Genomic DNA, 17626 nt, shown 5'->3' with positions numbered 1-17626 from the left:
GATGGCGGGTATATAGAACAAGCTGCAAGACGAGGTATAAAGGCACATACAGTCACAACGTGGATGGACATATTGGCGTGAACAAATTGAGCTGAAGGTTCTGTTTCTTTGCTGAATGACTGTGACACCAATATCATCCACATTCAGGAATGCATAAATGGAAACTTGCATTCGCCCCTTTATCTTTCCGATCAGTTTTATTCACCTTTTTTCAAAGCCCTCATTGTGTTTGATCTTAGTGGTTGCAAGGTTTCAGTTCTGGTCATATCCATGTAAATATTTTATCCATTGCTTTATTATCCCTTCCTTAGGTAAATAGAACTGCCCACAGTACACTCAACCAATCCTCTATATAGATTGAGTATTGCTCTCTGGTTTTGGTTTTTGTCCTAGCAAAGTTCACTTTGAGCGGTCTCTCTGGATTAAAGATGATTGACTCCCAGTCTAGTCTGTAGGTCTAATGATATGTAATCCGCAGCCTCACCTAGAGATGTGACAGGAGGTGGGTATGCTGTGGGTTGAGAGGGTATAATCTTTTCATTGCATTTGCCAGTCAAATTTGTGCTCCCAGTTTATGGACCTGAGGTTCCCAATCTCCTGATTGCTCTTTCTTCACTTTGAGCAATGTCTGGGGGGAAGAACTGGAGATTGGGCAGATAGTGAGTCTGGTGTCAAGCGTATGGATTATGTGGCCTGCCCAAGGCAACTGACTGTTGATGTTGGCCTGGCAAAAGGATATTGACATTTGGGCTAAACTTAGGTGAACTTGAAGTTTCTTTTTCCATTGATGGTATTTTTTTCTAATGTGGTAGGATAGAAAAGGGCCAGGAGAACATTAATGTTTGCACACTTTATGACCATATCTTGTGTGGCTGCTTGTAGAAATTTATAAATCTGTTCATTGAATTAACTTTACCCAGCCAACTGAGATACAGCATGGAGTTGGCCCCTCTGGCCCTTCGAGCTGTGCCACCTAACAACCCTGGGTTTAACCTTGGCCTAATCACAGGACAATTCACAGGGGCCAGTTAACCCCCCCCCCCCCCCCAACCAACTGATGCACCTTTGGACTGTGGGAGGAAATCGGAGCACCCGGAGGAAACCCACATGGTCGCAGGGAGAACGTACAAACTCCTTCCAGGCTGTGGTGGGAATTGTGGCAGCTACTGTAGTGTTGTACTCACTACTGTGTTGGAGGGGAACTGGTTGGTTCTTTTATTGAAGAAGAAACAGAGCTTTAAAGCCTTAAGGTCCACAAACCTCACTGTTTGGCTAGGCCCATTCTCTCTGCATCCACTGAACATGTCTCCTTGACTCCTTTCTATCCCCCCTCGGTTCAGTCCCTTCCTACTACATTCCTACCTACTTCTGTGACACTTAAGCTCCTGATTTCCTCATAACTTTCCATTTCCTTGTTCTGTCCAACTCACTTTCACCATGGATGTCCAGTCCCTATACACTTTTATCCCTATCAAGAAGGCCTTAAAGCTCTCTGCTACATTCTCAATAAAGGTACCAACCAGTTTCCCTCCACCACCACCTTCATGCATCTGGCAGAGCTAATCCTGTCCCTCAACAGTTTCTCCTTCAGCTCCTCCCACTGTCTCTGGACTCTGGGTAGGATGCATGGACCCCAGCTATGCCTGCTTCTTTGTTGACTGCACAGAACAGTCCATGATCCAAGGATTCCCTGGTATGCTCTCCAGTTGTTCCTCCACTGTGTTGATGACTGCACTGGTGCTGCTTCATGCACCAGGCTTAGCTTGTCAATTTCATCAACTTTGCTTCCAATTTCCACCCTGCCCTTAAATTCACTTAGTCTATTTCCGACACCTCCCTCCCCTTTCTCGATCTGTCTCCATCTCTGGAGACGAACTGTTGATCAATAGCTTTTATAAACCTACTGATTCCCACGGTTATTTTGACTATACCTCTTCCCACCATCTCCTATAAAAATTCTATTATTCCTTTTTCTCGGTTCTTTCGTCTCTGCCTCACCTGTTCCCAGGAAGCAACTTTCCTTTCCAGAGATGTTGTCCTCCTTCAAAGCATGGTGTTTACCTTCCTCCACCTTTGCTGCCGTCACGTGCATCTCTATTTCCCAAACATTCATGCTCACCTCATCTTTCCTCTTGTCCCTTCCAATCAGGACCCCAAACGGTCCTTTCGGGTGAAGCAACACTTCAGCTGCAAATCTGCTGGGTCGTCTATTGTCTGGTGCTCTCAATGTGGCCTCTACCTTGGTGAGACCTGTCGAAAATTGGGGAAAGGGGAACAGTTTCGTGGAGCAGTCTAATTCATCCACCAAAAGCAGAGCTTCCCAATTTTAATTCAGATTTAAAAAGTTAAATACATTAAAATGTGAAGTTTGAGCCCTGTGTCCTTGGAGTTCTAGCAAGCTTGGTCATTGTTGCTATAATCAGGTTTAATATCTCCTGCTGATGTCATGAAATTTGTTGATTTTGTGACAGCAGTACAATGCAATACATAACAATAGAGGAAAAAACTGAATTACAGTAAATATGAAATGCCATTCGAAGCAAGGATTTGGTGTCCTTTAGCAATTTGATTACTACTAGCTGGGCTGATTTTTTTGTTTTTTTGTACAGCTGAAACTATATTTAAACTTGGGTGTTGAAATAACTAAGGTCGGAAAGATATTGCTGTGAATGGGATTGCTGCTGGTTTGGAGTCTTGCTGGGATCCCTCAATCACCAGGCTTCTGAACTAACTTTACTCATCTCAACTCTGAGCTGACTCCACAGCCTGCAGACTTCTTTCAAGGACTCCACAACTAAGTGTTTAGTTTTTTTATAGTTAACTTCAGTTATCTTCTTGCATGTTATATGTTAATCTTTGTCATTCTGTTTATAGTTTTTCACAAATTCTGTTGTATTTTGTTATTTCCCTGTAAATGCCTGCAAGAAAGCAAATTTCAAGGTAGACGTATGGTGTTTTGACGACGTATACACACCTTGATAAATTTACTTTGGACTTTGCCTCAGTGCAGTGTGGCATTAGTCACTGTTGGAGGTGTGAACTTGCTTGCAACAGGAGATATGACAGTTTATCTTCAGCTCTCTTCCTGTTGGAGGTAGGTTTTAAATAGAATTATGGAGGTGCATATGGAGATCAAGCAACTGAGGATAAAGCTAGGTGATAGAGAAGGAATGTGCTCAGACTGATGGTTTGAGATGTCTATTTTAATGCAAGAAGCATCATGAACAAAGCGGATGAACTTAGATCAGTAGTTGGAGCTATGATGTGGCCATTACAGAGACTTGGATGGCTCAGAGGCAGGAATGGTTACTTAGAGTGCCAGGCTTTAGATGTTTCAGAAAGGACAGGGAGGGAGGCAAAAGAGGTGGGGGCATGGCACTGTTGATCAGAGATAGTGTCACGGCTGCAGAAAAGGAGGAAGTCATGGAGGGAATGTCTACTGAGTCTTTGTGGGTGGAAGTTAGGAACAGGAAGGGGTCACTAACACTACTGGATGTTTCTTATAGACCACCTAATAGTAACAGGGACTTCAAGGAGCAGGTAGGGAGACAGGTACTGGAACGGTGCAATAATATCAGGTGGTCGTGGTGGGAGATTTTAATTTCCCCAAATTAAGGGGGAAGGGGTTTAGATGGAATGGAGTTTGTTAGGTGTGTCCAGTAATACCTAATACCCAACACAATATATAGATAAGCTTACAAGAGGAAAGGCTGTACCTGATCTGCTATTGGGAAATGAACTTGGTCAGGTGTCTCAGTGGGAAAGCATTTTGGAGACAGTGATCACAATTCTACTCCTTTACCATAGCATTGGAGAGAGATAGGTACAGACAAGTTAGGAAAGCGTTTAATTGGAGTAAGGGGAAATATGAAGCCATCAGGCAGGAACTTGAAAACATAAATTGGGAACAGATGTTCTCAGGGAAATGTACGGCAAAATTGTGGCAAATGTTCTGGGGATATTTGTGTGGTGTTCTGCATAGGTACGTTCCAATGAGATAGGGAAAGGGTGGTAGGGTACAGGAACCGTGGTGTACAAAGGCTGTTGAAAATCTAGTAAGAAGAAAAGAGCTTACGAAAGGTTCAAAAATCTAGGTAATGTTAGAGATCTATAAAATTTAAGGCTAGCGGGAAGGAGTTTAAGAATGAAATTAGAGCCAAAAGGGGCCATGAGAAGGCCCTTGGTGAGCAGGATTAAGGAAAACCCCAAAGTGTTCTGCAAGTATGTGAAGAGCAAGAGGATAAGACGTGAGAGAATAGGACCAATCAAGTGTGACAGTGAAAAAGTGTGTATGGAGCCCAAGGAGATAGCAGAGGTACTTAATGAATACTTTGCTTCAGTATTCACTATGGAAAAGGACCTTGACGATTGTGGGGGATGACTTGCAGAGGATTGAAAAGATTGAGCATATAGACATGAAGAAAGAGGATGTGCTGAAGCTTTTGGAAAGCATCAAGTTGGATAAGTCACTGGGACCTGATGAGATATACCCCAGGCTACTGTGGGAGGCAAGGGTAGAGATTGCTGAGTCCCTAGCAATGATCTTTGCATCGTCAATGAGGGTGGAAGAGGTTCTGGATGTTCTTCCCTTATTCAAGAAAGGGAGTAGGGATAGCCCAAGAAATTGTAGACCAGTGAGTCTTTACTTCAGTGGTTGGTAAGTTAATGGAGAAGATCCTGAGAGGCAGGATTTATGAACATTTGGAAAGGCATAATATGATTAGGAATAGTCAGCATGGCTTTGTCAAAGGCAGGTCGTGCCTTACGAGCCTGATTGAAATTTTTGAGGATGTGACTAAACATTGATGGAAGGTAGAGCAGTAGATGTAGTATATGGATTTCAGCAAGGCATTTGATCAGATACCCCATGCAAGGCTTATTGGGAGAGTAAGGAGACATGGAATCCAAGGGGGCCTTGCTTTGTGGATCCAGAATTGGCTTGCCCACAGAAGGCAAAATGTGGTTGTAGACGTGTCATATTCTGCATGGAGGTCGGTGACCAGTGGTGTCCCTCGGGGATCTGTTCTGGGACCCCTTCTCTTCATGATTTTTATAATTGACCTGGATGAGGAAGTGGAGGGATGGGTTAGTAAATTTGCTGATGACACAAAGGTTGGGGTGTTGTGGATAGTGTGGAGGGCTGTCAGAGGTTACAATGGGACATTGATAGGATGCAAAACTGGGCTGAGAAGTGGTAGATGGTGTTCAACCCAGATCAGTGTGAGGTGGTTTATTCTGGTAGGTCAAATATGATGGCAGAATATAGTATTAATGGCAAGACAGTGTGGAGGATCAGAGGGATCTTGTGGTCCATGGCCGTAGGACACCCAGAGCTGCTGCGCAGGTTGGCACTGTGGTTAATAAGGCATACGATGCATTGGCCACCTTCAACTGTGGGATTGAGTTCAAGAGGTAATGGTACAGCTGTATAGAACCCTGGTCAGACCCCACTTGGAGTACTGTGCTCATTTCTGGTTGCCTCACTACAGGAAGGGTGTGGAAACCACAAAGAGTGCAGAGGAGATTTACAAGAATGTTGCCTGGATTGGGGAGCATGCCTTATGAGAACAGGTTGAGTGGACTCAGTCTTTTCTCCTTGGAGTGATGGAGGATGAGAGGTGACCTGATACAGGTGTACAAGATAATGAGAGGCATTGATCGTGTGGATAGTCGGAGGCTTTTTCCCAGGGCTGAAATGGCTAACACGAGAGGGCACAGTTTTAAGGTGCTTGGAAGCAGGTACAGAGGTGATGTCAGGGGTAAGTTTTTTTTTTACGCAGAGTGGTGAGTGCGTGGAATGGGCTGCCGGCGACTGATAGAGGCGGATACGATAGAGGCTCCTGGACAGGTACATGGAGCTTAGAAAAATAGAGGGCTATGGATAACCCTAGGTAATTTCTAAAGTACATGTTCGGCACAGCATTGTGGACCGAAGGGCCTGTACTATGCTGTAGGTTTTCTGTGTTTCTGTAACTGGAGTAATAAGAATGGGGAATTCCGCTTGGCTGGAATTGGAAGTATCTGGACATTGAATGTGATATGTCTGCTGGAGGTTGTATTTCATGAACAGGGCGAAAAGGATTTTAAAACCTGAGGTGGAATGATCACAGATTGTGTTTAACATTTCTAGCTTTCCAAGTGGTTTTTTATATATATGAAAAATTTGAAGGGTCCATTACGATTACTTAATGTCTTGGAATAAATTCATATTACTGGGATGCAGAGGGGAAATTTTCAGCTGATTAATTCTTGTAAAATTTCATGTGCTGTTGAAGTGTTTCAGGCCTGGAAAGTTAAGTATTTCTTTTTCACAAAAGCTGTTTGATCGATGTTTGTCTAAGATTTGGTTTGAATTGCAGTTATTCATTTGATGTTCAGAGTTGAGTTGAGATCTTGAAACCTTGCATTTACTTGACATTAAATCTGGTTTCAGTTATGCTGGCACTTCTAGAGCAGACCTTCTTTTATGTGAAAACTTCGGTCTAATTTCTTTTCTTATTTTGCCCTGTCATTTACTTGCATGCTACTGTTTTAATTTTATTTGGCCATATTACTTGTGATTATTGTATTTCAATTCCAATGTTTTATTATTCAAAAGTTAAACTGCTTTAACATTGTCCAAGGTGATTCCAGGAGTTGATCTTATGAGTTGTTATTCTCGTTGGTTTACCTGCAGATTAAGATGTTTATAGTTCAGAGGCTTAACCCAGTTGTTACAAATCTGATCTTGTCAGTACACTCATTGCAGGTGAAGAAATGCAAAGTTGAATTGGTGGTTTAGTTAGTGTTCATTATATTAATCCAAGTTGGGCTGTGGTTGAGTGTTCAGTCAATCTGCATTGGTTGCTGGTGTGCACTGGACCATGCAGGTTAAATTCTGCCTTGGTTTGTGCTTTTTTTTTTGCCTTGTTTGAACTCTTTAATTTTCAAATTGTAACCCATAACCGGTGTAGGTTTCTGAGTTGGGTTGAAATTGTTTAGTTTTGACAACCTTCCACTGAGACTGAGTTCTATCCTATGATTTGAAGACCAACCTTGTAAAGTCATAATGAGTTTCCTTTTGCTCCTGTTGATGTTATTTTGCATCCCCTGATTTGCTATCTCATATTTATTTTGTTTTGCCTAATTATTGCACAGCTGGAGTGCTAGGTAACCAGAGTCAGCCCAGCTCTGTTAACTCCACTCGTTTAACGTGTTCTCTTCATTAATACAATGCTTTTCCTGCTAATTACTGAATTATCAGATCTGTAAATCCTATATACTAGGTTATGAATGTTATTTGGATGAATCATCATTTGCTTTTCATTGCACAGGCAAAAAGAAGACTGGCATTAGATGAAAGTGATCATCAGTACCTGGCTGCTGACATATGCACTCCAAAAGGAAAAGGCAGGGGTGCAATGAGAAGCCCCAGCAGTCCAAGAAGTAAGTGCAATCCAGTTTTACCTTGTGTATTCATGCTGGGAATAACTATTTGAAGAGTGACTTTGTCACATTGAATTTGAGGAGGATGGAGGGAATGGGGGTCAGCTTTTCTGGTTGTAAATATCCAGGGAAGAGCATAAAATGCATATTGAACTAACTGGGTAGCTCTTCAATTAGTCATAGAGTATGGTATGGATAGAGGCCCTTCAGCCAATGAGGCCACGTTGGCCACTGTGCCTTATAAGTTTGCTGTAAACGATGTCAGCTATGAGCAGGATACCAGCAGATTTCCTGTTTCACCTTTTTACTCCTAAATTTTAAACATTTTCACGTCAAACAAACTTCAGCTTTCATCTTCTGCTTGTGTTCATTTAAATATAAGATAGCAGTGAAAATTAAGCTACAGGTGTCCCCTGCTTTTTGAACGTTTGCTTTATGAAACCTCGCTGTTACGAAAGACCTACATTAGTTACCTGATTTCACTAACAGAAGGTGTTTTCACTGTTACGAAAAAGGCAGCGTGCGCCCCGAGCAGCCTAGCTCCTCCCCCGGAACTGCATTCTAGCCGGAATTGCTTAAACATGTGCCTGTGAGCAGCCATTAGCAAGATGAGTTCTAAGATATCAGAAAAGTCTAAAAGAGCTCGTAAAGGTATTACACTTAGCATAAAACTAGACATAATTCAGCATTTCGATCGTGGTGAACCAAGTAAGGACAAAGTGAGTTTGGCTTTTGGAAGATGATGAAGATGATGTTGAAGAGGTTTTGGCATCCCATGACTAAGAACTGATAGATGAAGAGCTGATGCAATTGGAAGAGGAAAGGATAACAATCAAAACCGAATGCAGTAGCGAACGGACCAAAAGTGAAGTCGTCCAGGAACTGAACATGAAGCAACTGCGTGAGATTTTCGCCGCAATTGACAACAATGATTGCAGAAAAGCAATTTTGAAAGGGTACGTCGGTCTAGGGCATATTTGCAAGATGGTTTGAGTGCTTACAAAGAACTGTATGATAGAAAAATGCACGAGGCTAAGCAGTCAAGCATACAGTCGATCTTAAAGCCTTCCACGTCAGCCACAGCAGACGATGAACCTCGACCTTCGACATCGAGGCAGGCAGACATAGAAGAAGATGACCTGCCTGTCCTGATGGAAACAGACGACGACGACGAGATGACACCCCAGTGTCCCACCACCCCAACCCCTGGGCCACGGACTGATATATTGCCGTGGAGAATGCAGCGGTAGCCGGGACGCACCCAACACATCTTTAAGAAAAAAAAACAGAAATAAGCAAGCTAATTAATTAGGTGCTGCCCGGCACGTAATTGTCGGCCCAGATTAGAGGCGATTGCCAATTGCGTTGCCTCTGATCTGGGCCGACATTTACGTGCCGGGTGGCACCTAATGAATTAGCTTGTTTATTTTGGCCTTTTTCTTAAAGATGTGCTGAGTGCGTCCCGGCTACCGCTGTACCACTGCATGCTTCATTAATCGGTATCGGTCAGTGGCCTGGAGGGTGGGGACCACTGCACCACCCCAACCTCTGATGACTCAGCCTAACACACCATCATCAGTGTGCTCGGCGCTGTCTTCCCGATTCCCTTAAGCGATACTACACTGTACATACGTTATTTCTACTTTATATCGGCTGTGTATTTTTATGCGTTATTTGGTATGATTTGGCAGCTTCATAGCTTAAAGGTTACTGGAGAGAGTGTTTCTGCCGAGAGCGCTTGTGTGAGATTTTCGCTACAGTGGACAGTGCGGCAATGATTGTAGAAAAGTATTTCTACTTTATATGGGCTGTATATTTATCATATCATTCCTGCTTTTACTATATGTTACTGTTATTTTAGATTTTGTGTTATTTGGCATGATTTGGTCGGTGTTTTTTGGGTCTGCGAATGCTCACAAATTTTTCTCATATAAATAAATGGTAATTGCTTCTTCACTTTACTACCTTCCGGCTTACGAATCGTTTCATAGGAATGCTCTACCTTTGGATGGTGGGGGAAGCCTGTACTAAAATTAGGTGATTTGACTTTCTTGTCCAGCAGTTAGAAAGTTCAAACTTGCTGAGATTCCTGTCATATGGTGTATTTTGAGCAGTAAAATATATTGGTTTGGCTAAGGTTCTCTGTTATGTGCTGACATCAATAGCAGGGAATGTCACTGACTCCCAATAAAATATTTGTACATTCGAATGCAATTTTAATTTTGGCCTGCTGGAAGTGAATTGTTAGTTGAAATCAGTTGTGTAATTTTTTTTATCTTGCTCATCATACACTTAAGCAGACAGGGTGAAGTACAGGTTTGAAAGTCTATCTATTCTTTAGTTATCATTTGACTTGGATCACTGTCCTTCAAATCTCTACTGGTTCATCCAACAATCCCACCAGTCTAACGTATTCACCTCTTTCCCTGTACCTATCTTCTCTCTATTCTATTAACTCCCAGTGAGATCATCTCTGATCTATCCTGCTGCGCATCGTAAGAATTTTGCGTGATTGACCAAGACACATCTGCTCTGAGAGAGTGTAGGCTGTCTGCTCATTGGAAAGACTGGCTAGGTCAGCGCATGATGCTCCAGTTTCAGTGTAATTAGTTATAGAGTCATAGAGCATAGAACCAGGCTTTGCTGAACTGATATTCTGTGTAGTCCCATTGGCCTGAACCTAGACTATAACCCTCCATATTTCATCTTTCATTCTTAACCTATGTCTTCTAGTTCTAGTTCTCACCCAACATCACTGGAAAAAGCCTGCTTGCATTAACTCTTATCTATAACCTTCATAATTTTGTATAGCTCTATCAAATCTTCCTTCATTCTGCTATGTTTCAGGGAGAAAAGTCCTAATCTGTTCAAACTTTGTGTCTGTATATAACTTGGGGGAGGAGGGGGCTTACTCTTGCACTCAAATCTATCAACAGTAAAGCCATAAAACAGAAAATGCTGCAGGTACTCGACAGGTCAGGTAGCATCTGTGAAGGGAAAAGTTATATATTTCATATCAAAGACCTTTTGTCAAAAATAATGATGAAAGATTGATTTTTGATCTGAAGTGATTTGTTTTCCTTCCCGGAGATGATGCCTGGTTTGCTGAGAATTCCCAGCATTTCTGATATATTTCAAACACGAGGAATTCTGCAGATGCTGGAAATTCAAGTAACACACATCACAGTTGCTGGTGAACGCAGCAGGCCAGGCAGCATCTGTAGGAAGAGGTGCAGTCGATGTTTCAGGCTGAGACCCTTCGTCAGGACCTGTCACTGTCCATCCCATCTATCCTGCTAGTTATAGCCTCAGGATGCTATTTCTTCACATCCATCTTGATTTTGCCTAGCTGTGTGATCACATTGTTGTGTGCAAAGACGTTACACTGATTACCTTTGTATGCAACTAGTTTGCTGTTGGTATGCATGTTTAGAAGTGTTCACCACGTGTTCCAGTCATCAATCCAGTTTAAATGCTGGTAACCTAGTGTTGAAGATGATTATGTTAAGGATGAAGTTGTAAGTAGGGTGAATATCTATTGAAGGTGCCTCTGGAAGAAAGAGGTCTGGTGGGAATGGTGAGGCGTTGTACCTGTGTGTTTTTAGAAGGTGGGTTTGTTTTTGGTATTGATCTAATCTCACTTCTAGGTCTCTTGTTTGTCAGATACCTCCTTGAAACCTCATCCAGAATTTCATGTCCCCTATTGTCTTGTTAATTCATATTTAGTGTTAACAAGTGTAGAAATAGCTCTACCATCACACTTTAGATGATAAAACATGAGGTTGCTGACAAGTTCCCTACATTTTGCTTTGCTTAATGCTAGTGTTTGCTAAAGCAGAAGTTAAGGTTAGTGAAGATAACTACGGCCTGATAAAGAGGCCACCTGCTCTGGTAATCAGAATGTCTGTTTTAATTGAACTGAATTGTCCTATTATTAATACTATTTATAAGAATATGCACAAATTGTGTTCCAGCCTTCATGTAAATTGTAGCCTGGTGTGAGCTACACATTGTAGTCCCTGGGTCCTTAACAGACAGCAGCAAGAAATTCCTGTGTTTTCTAATGGTGTCAATTAGCAGCTCCTATTTGATCATTAGTTTTGTTTAGGGATGCCTAAAGCACAGTCAGTCATTAACTGGTTACCAACTCAGGCTACGTCCACACTAGACAGGATAATTTTGAAAACGCCAGTTTCGAGTAAAAATGACAGGCGTCCACGCTACGTGTTTTTCTAAATATCTGTCCACACTAAAACGGATATTTAGGCGACACTCACAACACGCTGGAGGAACTCAGCAGGTCGGGCAGCATCCGTGGAAATGACCAGTCAACGTTTCAGGCCAGAACCCTCGTCAGGACTGAAGAGGGAAGGGGCAGAGACCCTATAAAGAAGGTGGGGGGAGGGTGGGAAGGAGAAGGCTGGTAGGTTCCAGGTATTCGGGCGATTCTACTCCTACTGGGCATGCGCAGTCACATCTACAGAAAACAAGCGAAGAGGAAACAGTATAATATTTACTTTTCCGCGGCGGCGTTCTGCTATTTCCATTGGTCAAAAACTAGAGTACCAACAAGAACTGCGAAAGAAAGTTTTCAACAATGTCTTCGAGGAATACAAAGAAAACTTCCGCTGGAAAAATCAGACCGCACTTCTTCGTTTAGACAGACAATGAAGTCGGGCTGTTTCTGCGAGTTACAAACGACTACAAAGTCAGCAAAGCAGTGGAGAACGTGGAGATGTTTAACTCCAAACAAACTATTAACGTAGACAATAAAGTAAACAACACACGCATGAAGCCGTCCTCTACCCAAGATCAACAAGAGATTGGAATATTCTGCCACCAGACCTGCGCAGTATTTCTGATATTAATATTTTTAAAGATAGACTTAATCAAACCAATTTAGGGGATGTAGTCAAAAAAGCTCACTTTACAATTTAACTCTCACGCCGTTCACACTGACTGCGCGTTATAACAGCCATCCGGCAGTGCTTGCAACAGTACCAAGCAGAAGCAGAAAAACCATTGTTGTGGTGTTGTCATGACAGCGTTTTCAGATATCTCCGTTTACCCCGTCTACACTGCAACGCTGAACAATCGTTTTCAAATTTACACATTCTGAAGAGTGTTTTAGAAAAGCTCCATTTTCGGGGGATGAAAATGCGGTTTCCGTGTGGGCGGAGGGTCAAAACTAAGAGAAAAGGCTTTGTTTTCAAAATTATCTGCGTAGTGTGGACGTAGCCTAAATGGAGTGTTCTTGATTTGAGTTTTGGGCGTGCTAGTGGTTGATTGAATTATACATGTAGCATTGCAGTGAGATGGTCTATTCGACCTGAAGCTTGGATGAATAAATAATAGTACAGTCTTGCAGCACAAAGAAATCGTTTGTCTTACTGTGCTTGCCCTGATTTGAAAAGTTATCTGATTAGTAGCAATCATTATGTCTTTGCCAAATCACTGGCTTTTTCCTCTTCATTTTTATTCAATTTCCTTTTGAAAGCTACAGTCGAATCTGCTTCTACTTCTCAGCAAAGCATTTCCAGATCATCGTAACACACTGGATTGAACTATCATTCCATCATCTGTTTGCTGTTCCTCTGTGTTGAACCCTTGGTGACTGGAAGCTGTTACTTCAAGCTACGGTCAACGATGGCTTTGGATTACTTCAGAATCTCCTCTGTCCGCTAAAGACAACAATTTCAGTCAAAAGGCATTCCCACGCAATGAGAATCTAGGTGCTATTGAAATATAAATTAACAACTAGATTAGTCTGTCCTGCTAAAAATTTAAGAACTCTGAAACCCCTTGAGCTGTTCCTTTGCCTCCTATTGTATTTTTCTAAAGCATCACTCCTGTACATTGAATTTTCTTTGTTCTGTCCACCTGTATTACTTTCTGATGAAGTTATGTTACTTTTTTTCCCTTGCTGGTTATATATTGAGCTTTGAATCAAATCTTCACTTTATATGATCATCCCAAAGCCAGATTAGTTCATATATGCAGGAGAGCAATGCTGACGCCCAGGAGACACCACTGAACATATCTCATTTTCTGATGCAGCGTTTCATTTGGAACATCAGCCCTCCCTGTGACTCCACATGAAGTTTGATACACTGAGGCCTTCCAGCAGTTTACTTTTGTATTTCAGATTCCATCATCACAGTCTCTTGGATCACTTTCATCATCCCTCCATTCAATCTCTTTGCCCGCTTTATTTTGTCCACGATGCTAGTGCTTCCTTAATTTTATGATCTTCTGCTTTGCTAATGTCTGTTATTTGGTACTTCATCAAATTTCTTCTGAAAGTCTACATGCAACATAATTGCATTGTCAATAAAAGTTAAACTGCAGATACAGGAAATCTGAAGTAACGTGTTAAGAAATCTGTGGAAAAGAAAATGGTGTTATCAATTCACATTGCAGAAAAGAAATGAAGTTCTTTTTGGGTTTAGAGAAGCTGGGGAAGGGAAGGCGGGACAAAAGGGATATATGTAGTATAAGCTGATGGAGAAAGAGAATCTGAGTCAATATTAGGAAGATGACTTGAAGCAGAAATGGTCAGCTCTTGTATAGATGGAATGAGTTAACTTGAAATTGAACAATTCAAATTGAATCAGGAAAGCCTCAAAGCAAGACAGTTGCAGATGCAGCACTTTGTGTTGGGCCTCATTGTAACAGTGCATCAGACCATAGATGAAAATGGGAGCTAAAATTGCAGGCATCAGGAACTGAATGTTGCTTCAAAGATGCTGGTTCGGTTTTTCTCTCTCTGCAACAGGACGTGTATCTTTGTGGTTATGTCAAATGCCACTGATTTGATGCACCAGTATAGTCCTTGTACATACTGGGGTTGGCACCCATCAATTTTCACGTTTCATTGAGGTTGGTTTAATCAGTTTATATAGCCTGATGCTGAAATCAAATAATTACCAATTGGTATTACTCAGTTTTGAGGGTGAATAATAGCAAATAAAAATGCTGGAGTTATGTACCTTAATGTCAAGGAAAAAAATTAGGAGCCCCAGTATCTTGTATGCTCTTGTTTGTTTGTAAGAACAGGAATGTATTCATTTTTAAATACTGACCTCTTCCATTGTATTGATTGGAAAAGGTCTGGCTCTGAAATCTTAAATGATGAAAAATGGGCAATCATGTAATTAAGGATGAGTAGTCAATTTTATGATGGATTAGATTTTTCTTGCCTGTGAGGAAATATTGCCCAGAAATATATTAATTTTCAAATCTTCAATTAAGATTTGTCCCTGGTGATAGTGGCATTCATTAGAGAGCCATAATTCACATCACCCAAATTAACCTGTTTCCTTACAGGCAACTTAAGCACTAAATAAAATCTAACAGCATTATCTCAATGACTTTTGTTTCAATAGTTTTTCTAAATCTTTGCTTATGGTTATGTGTAAAAGGATTTTGAGGCAAATTATTATCGAAGTTGTGAACTGAAGATTGTTTTGTAACAGGCATCTTCCTTATCGGAGTACGGTTGAATCAGCATTTGATTTCAAATGTTTGAGAGCAACAATTCTTAATTTTTAAATTTCATGTGATCGATCTAAATGCCAGTTTACAATTTCTTCCTCAACACAGCTCCCAGATCCCCATCAGAGAAGACTCGCTACAATACTTCTCTGGTCCCCCTCACAAAGAACGTGGTTCAGCTCTTGGGTCAATCCCCAGATGGTGTGTTGGATTTGAACAGAGCTGCAGAGGTCTTAAACGTGCCAAAACGAAGAATCTACGACATCACTAATGTGTTGGAGGGTATTCATCTCATTGAAAAGAAGTCCAAAAATAATGTTCAGTGGATGTAAGTTGTGTTTCTTTTACTGCTCAAATTTCTATGCCATGTGGATGATTACAGTTCATATTGTGACAAAGGGATGACTGAATTAATGTTCTGTCTTTATTCTTTCATGTTACCAAACTCCTAAAATGTTAGCTAATATCACTTCCGTATAGGATCTGGCTATCATTGATATTAGTAGCCCATTCTTAATTTCTGCTGAACTGAATCAACCACAGTCCCTGGCCCTGGACTTGTAGGACACAGAGGATAAGAATGGCAGTGTTCTTTCTCTGCAGGGTTCTGGCTTGTAGGGTGATTTGGTTGGATTTGTTGTAAATTCTAGATTCATGTGGAAGGAGTGATATCTCCCTGTCCTTTGTTAGTGAGAGAGAATTAGTGGCACGTGGAAGTGCTGGGTTATGGACTAGTTTTTTTGATGGTCTATAGACCATGGTCTTTGGGGGCTTGCTATTGTGTGGTGGGGGTGGCTGAAGCAAGTGGTTGATGCTTTGCTGCTCCTTGTGCGTAGAGGGGAAGGGGGGCTTTGGGGTTCTCATGTTTTTCTGTCACTCATTCTGTGGAGTTTTCTTCTGTTTCATGGACGTTTGCCAAGAGTAAGAATTTCTGATTGCATACTGATATTAGGTGGAACCATTGAGCTTTTATAGCACTTTAAAGTCAGATGCTGTAGTGGGATTTGAACTAGTGTTTACAGCTTAATGAACCAGTAGTCCTCCCACTTCCTCCAAACCAAAGGTGTAGCCATGGGCACTCGCATGGGTCCCAGCTATGCCTGCTTTTTTTGTCAGCTGCTGGAACAGTCTGTGTTCCAAGACTACACTGGTATCACCCCTCAGCTTTTCCTGTGTTACATCAATGATTGCATTGCGGCTGCTTCCTGCATCCGTGCCGAGCTCGTTGACTTCATCACCTTTGCCTCCAACTTCCACCCTACCCTAAATTTACCTGGTCCATTTCTGACATACCTCCTCTTTCTCTGTCTCTGGAGACAGTTTATCTACCACTGATTCTCCAAGCTACTTGGACTATACCTCTTCCCACCCTGTCACTTGTAGAAATGCCATCCACTTTTCTCAGTCCCTCTTTCTCCACTGCACCTGCTTTCAGGATGAGGCCTTTTATTCCATAACTAATAGGATGTCCTCCTGAAAAGAAAGGGCTTCCCTTTCTCCATCATCAACGCTGCCCTCTTCCGCATCAAGTCCATTTCGTGCACGTCTGCCCTCACCCGGTTAGCCTCTGTGTCCGGCATGTAATTCTCTATAACTTCCACCATTTTCAACAGGAGCACCACACCACATCTTTTCCTCTTCTCTCCCCCCCCCCCCCCACTTTCCTCAGGGATTGTTCCCTACTCCCTTGTCCATTCATCCCTCCCCACTGATCTCCCTCCTGGTAGTTAGCCTTGCCCCTACACTTCCCCTCTCACTCCAATTCAGAGCCCCAAACAGTCCTTCCAAGTGAGGCAGCACTTCACCTGAGAGTCATGTATTGTGTCCGGCGCTCCCAGTGTAGCCTCTTATATGCTGGTGAGACCTGACGTAGATTGGGAGACTGCTTCGAGCACCTACGTGCCATTCGCCAGAAAAAGTGGGATCTCCTGGTGGCCCCCTCCATTTTAATTCCACTTCTCTTTCTCGTTCCAATATGTCAGTCCATGGCCGCGATGAGGACACACTTACTTTGGAGAAGCAACGCCTTGCATTCTGTCTGGTTAGCCTCCAACCCAATGGCATGAACATTAATTTCTTGTAACTCCTGAAATTCCCTGCCCCCACCACCCCACTCCACCTATACTATTCCCATCCCCGTTTCCCTTTCTCACCTTTTCTCCTTACCTGCCCATCACCTCCCCTGGTGCTCCTCCCCCTTCCCTTTCTTCCATGGTCTTCTACACTGTTATCGGATTCCCCCCTTCTCCAGCCCTGTATCTCTTTCACCTATCAACTTCCTAGCTCTTTACTTCACTCCTCCCCCTCTCCCAGTTTCACCTATCACCTACCATCTTGTACTACTACATCCCCTCTACCCACCTTTTTGCTCGAACTTGCCAGATGAAAGGTCTCGGCCTGAAACGTTGACTGTTTACTCTTTTCCATAGATACTGCCAGACCTGTTGAGTTTCTCACAAACAAGAGAAAATCTGCAGATGCTGGAAATCCAAGCAACACACACAGAATGTCTCACTTGTGTTCCTCCAGCACTTAGTGTGTTGCATATAATTGTTAACCCTTGAATCGTTTGTTTTGTGATCCAGTGTGCTGGTTAGGGCACTGAAACTTCAATATTAAGCAGTCAGTTTGTATCAGTTTTGCTTCTATTGTCTTGTCAAATATCTTTTCCTCAAACAAAGGATAATCCTCTCCTTTCGGAATGCAG

At 42.2% G+C, this 17626-nt stretch overlaps 1 protein-coding gene across 1 annotated transcript in view; it reads left to right on the top strand.

Annotated features, from left to right (window-relative positions):
• LOC140212355 (transcription factor E2F3-like) overlaps positions 1-17626 on the top strand; it is a 42979-nt gene that overhangs the window by 11890 nt on the left and 13463 nt on the right. Inside the window, exons 2-3 of the mRNA XM_072283062.1 lie at positions 7314-7425; positions 15028-15247. Of these exons, the coding sequence (XP_072139163.1) occupies positions 7314-7425; positions 15028-15247 (332 nt within the window). The remainder of the gene's footprint in view (positions 1-7313; positions 7426-15027; positions 15248-17626) is intronic.

The sequence above is a fragment of the Mobula birostris genome, chromosome 19 (genome assembly GCF_030028105.1).
Source record: "Mobula birostris isolate sMobBir1 chromosome 19, sMobBir1.hap1, whole genome shotgun sequence".
In the NCBI taxonomy this organism is placed as follows: domain Eukaryota; kingdom Metazoa; phylum Chordata; class Chondrichthyes; order Myliobatiformes; family Myliobatidae; genus Mobula; species Mobula birostris.
The sequence above is the reverse complement of the archived record's forward strand: the minus strand, read 5'-3'. Positions and strand labels throughout refer to the sequence as shown.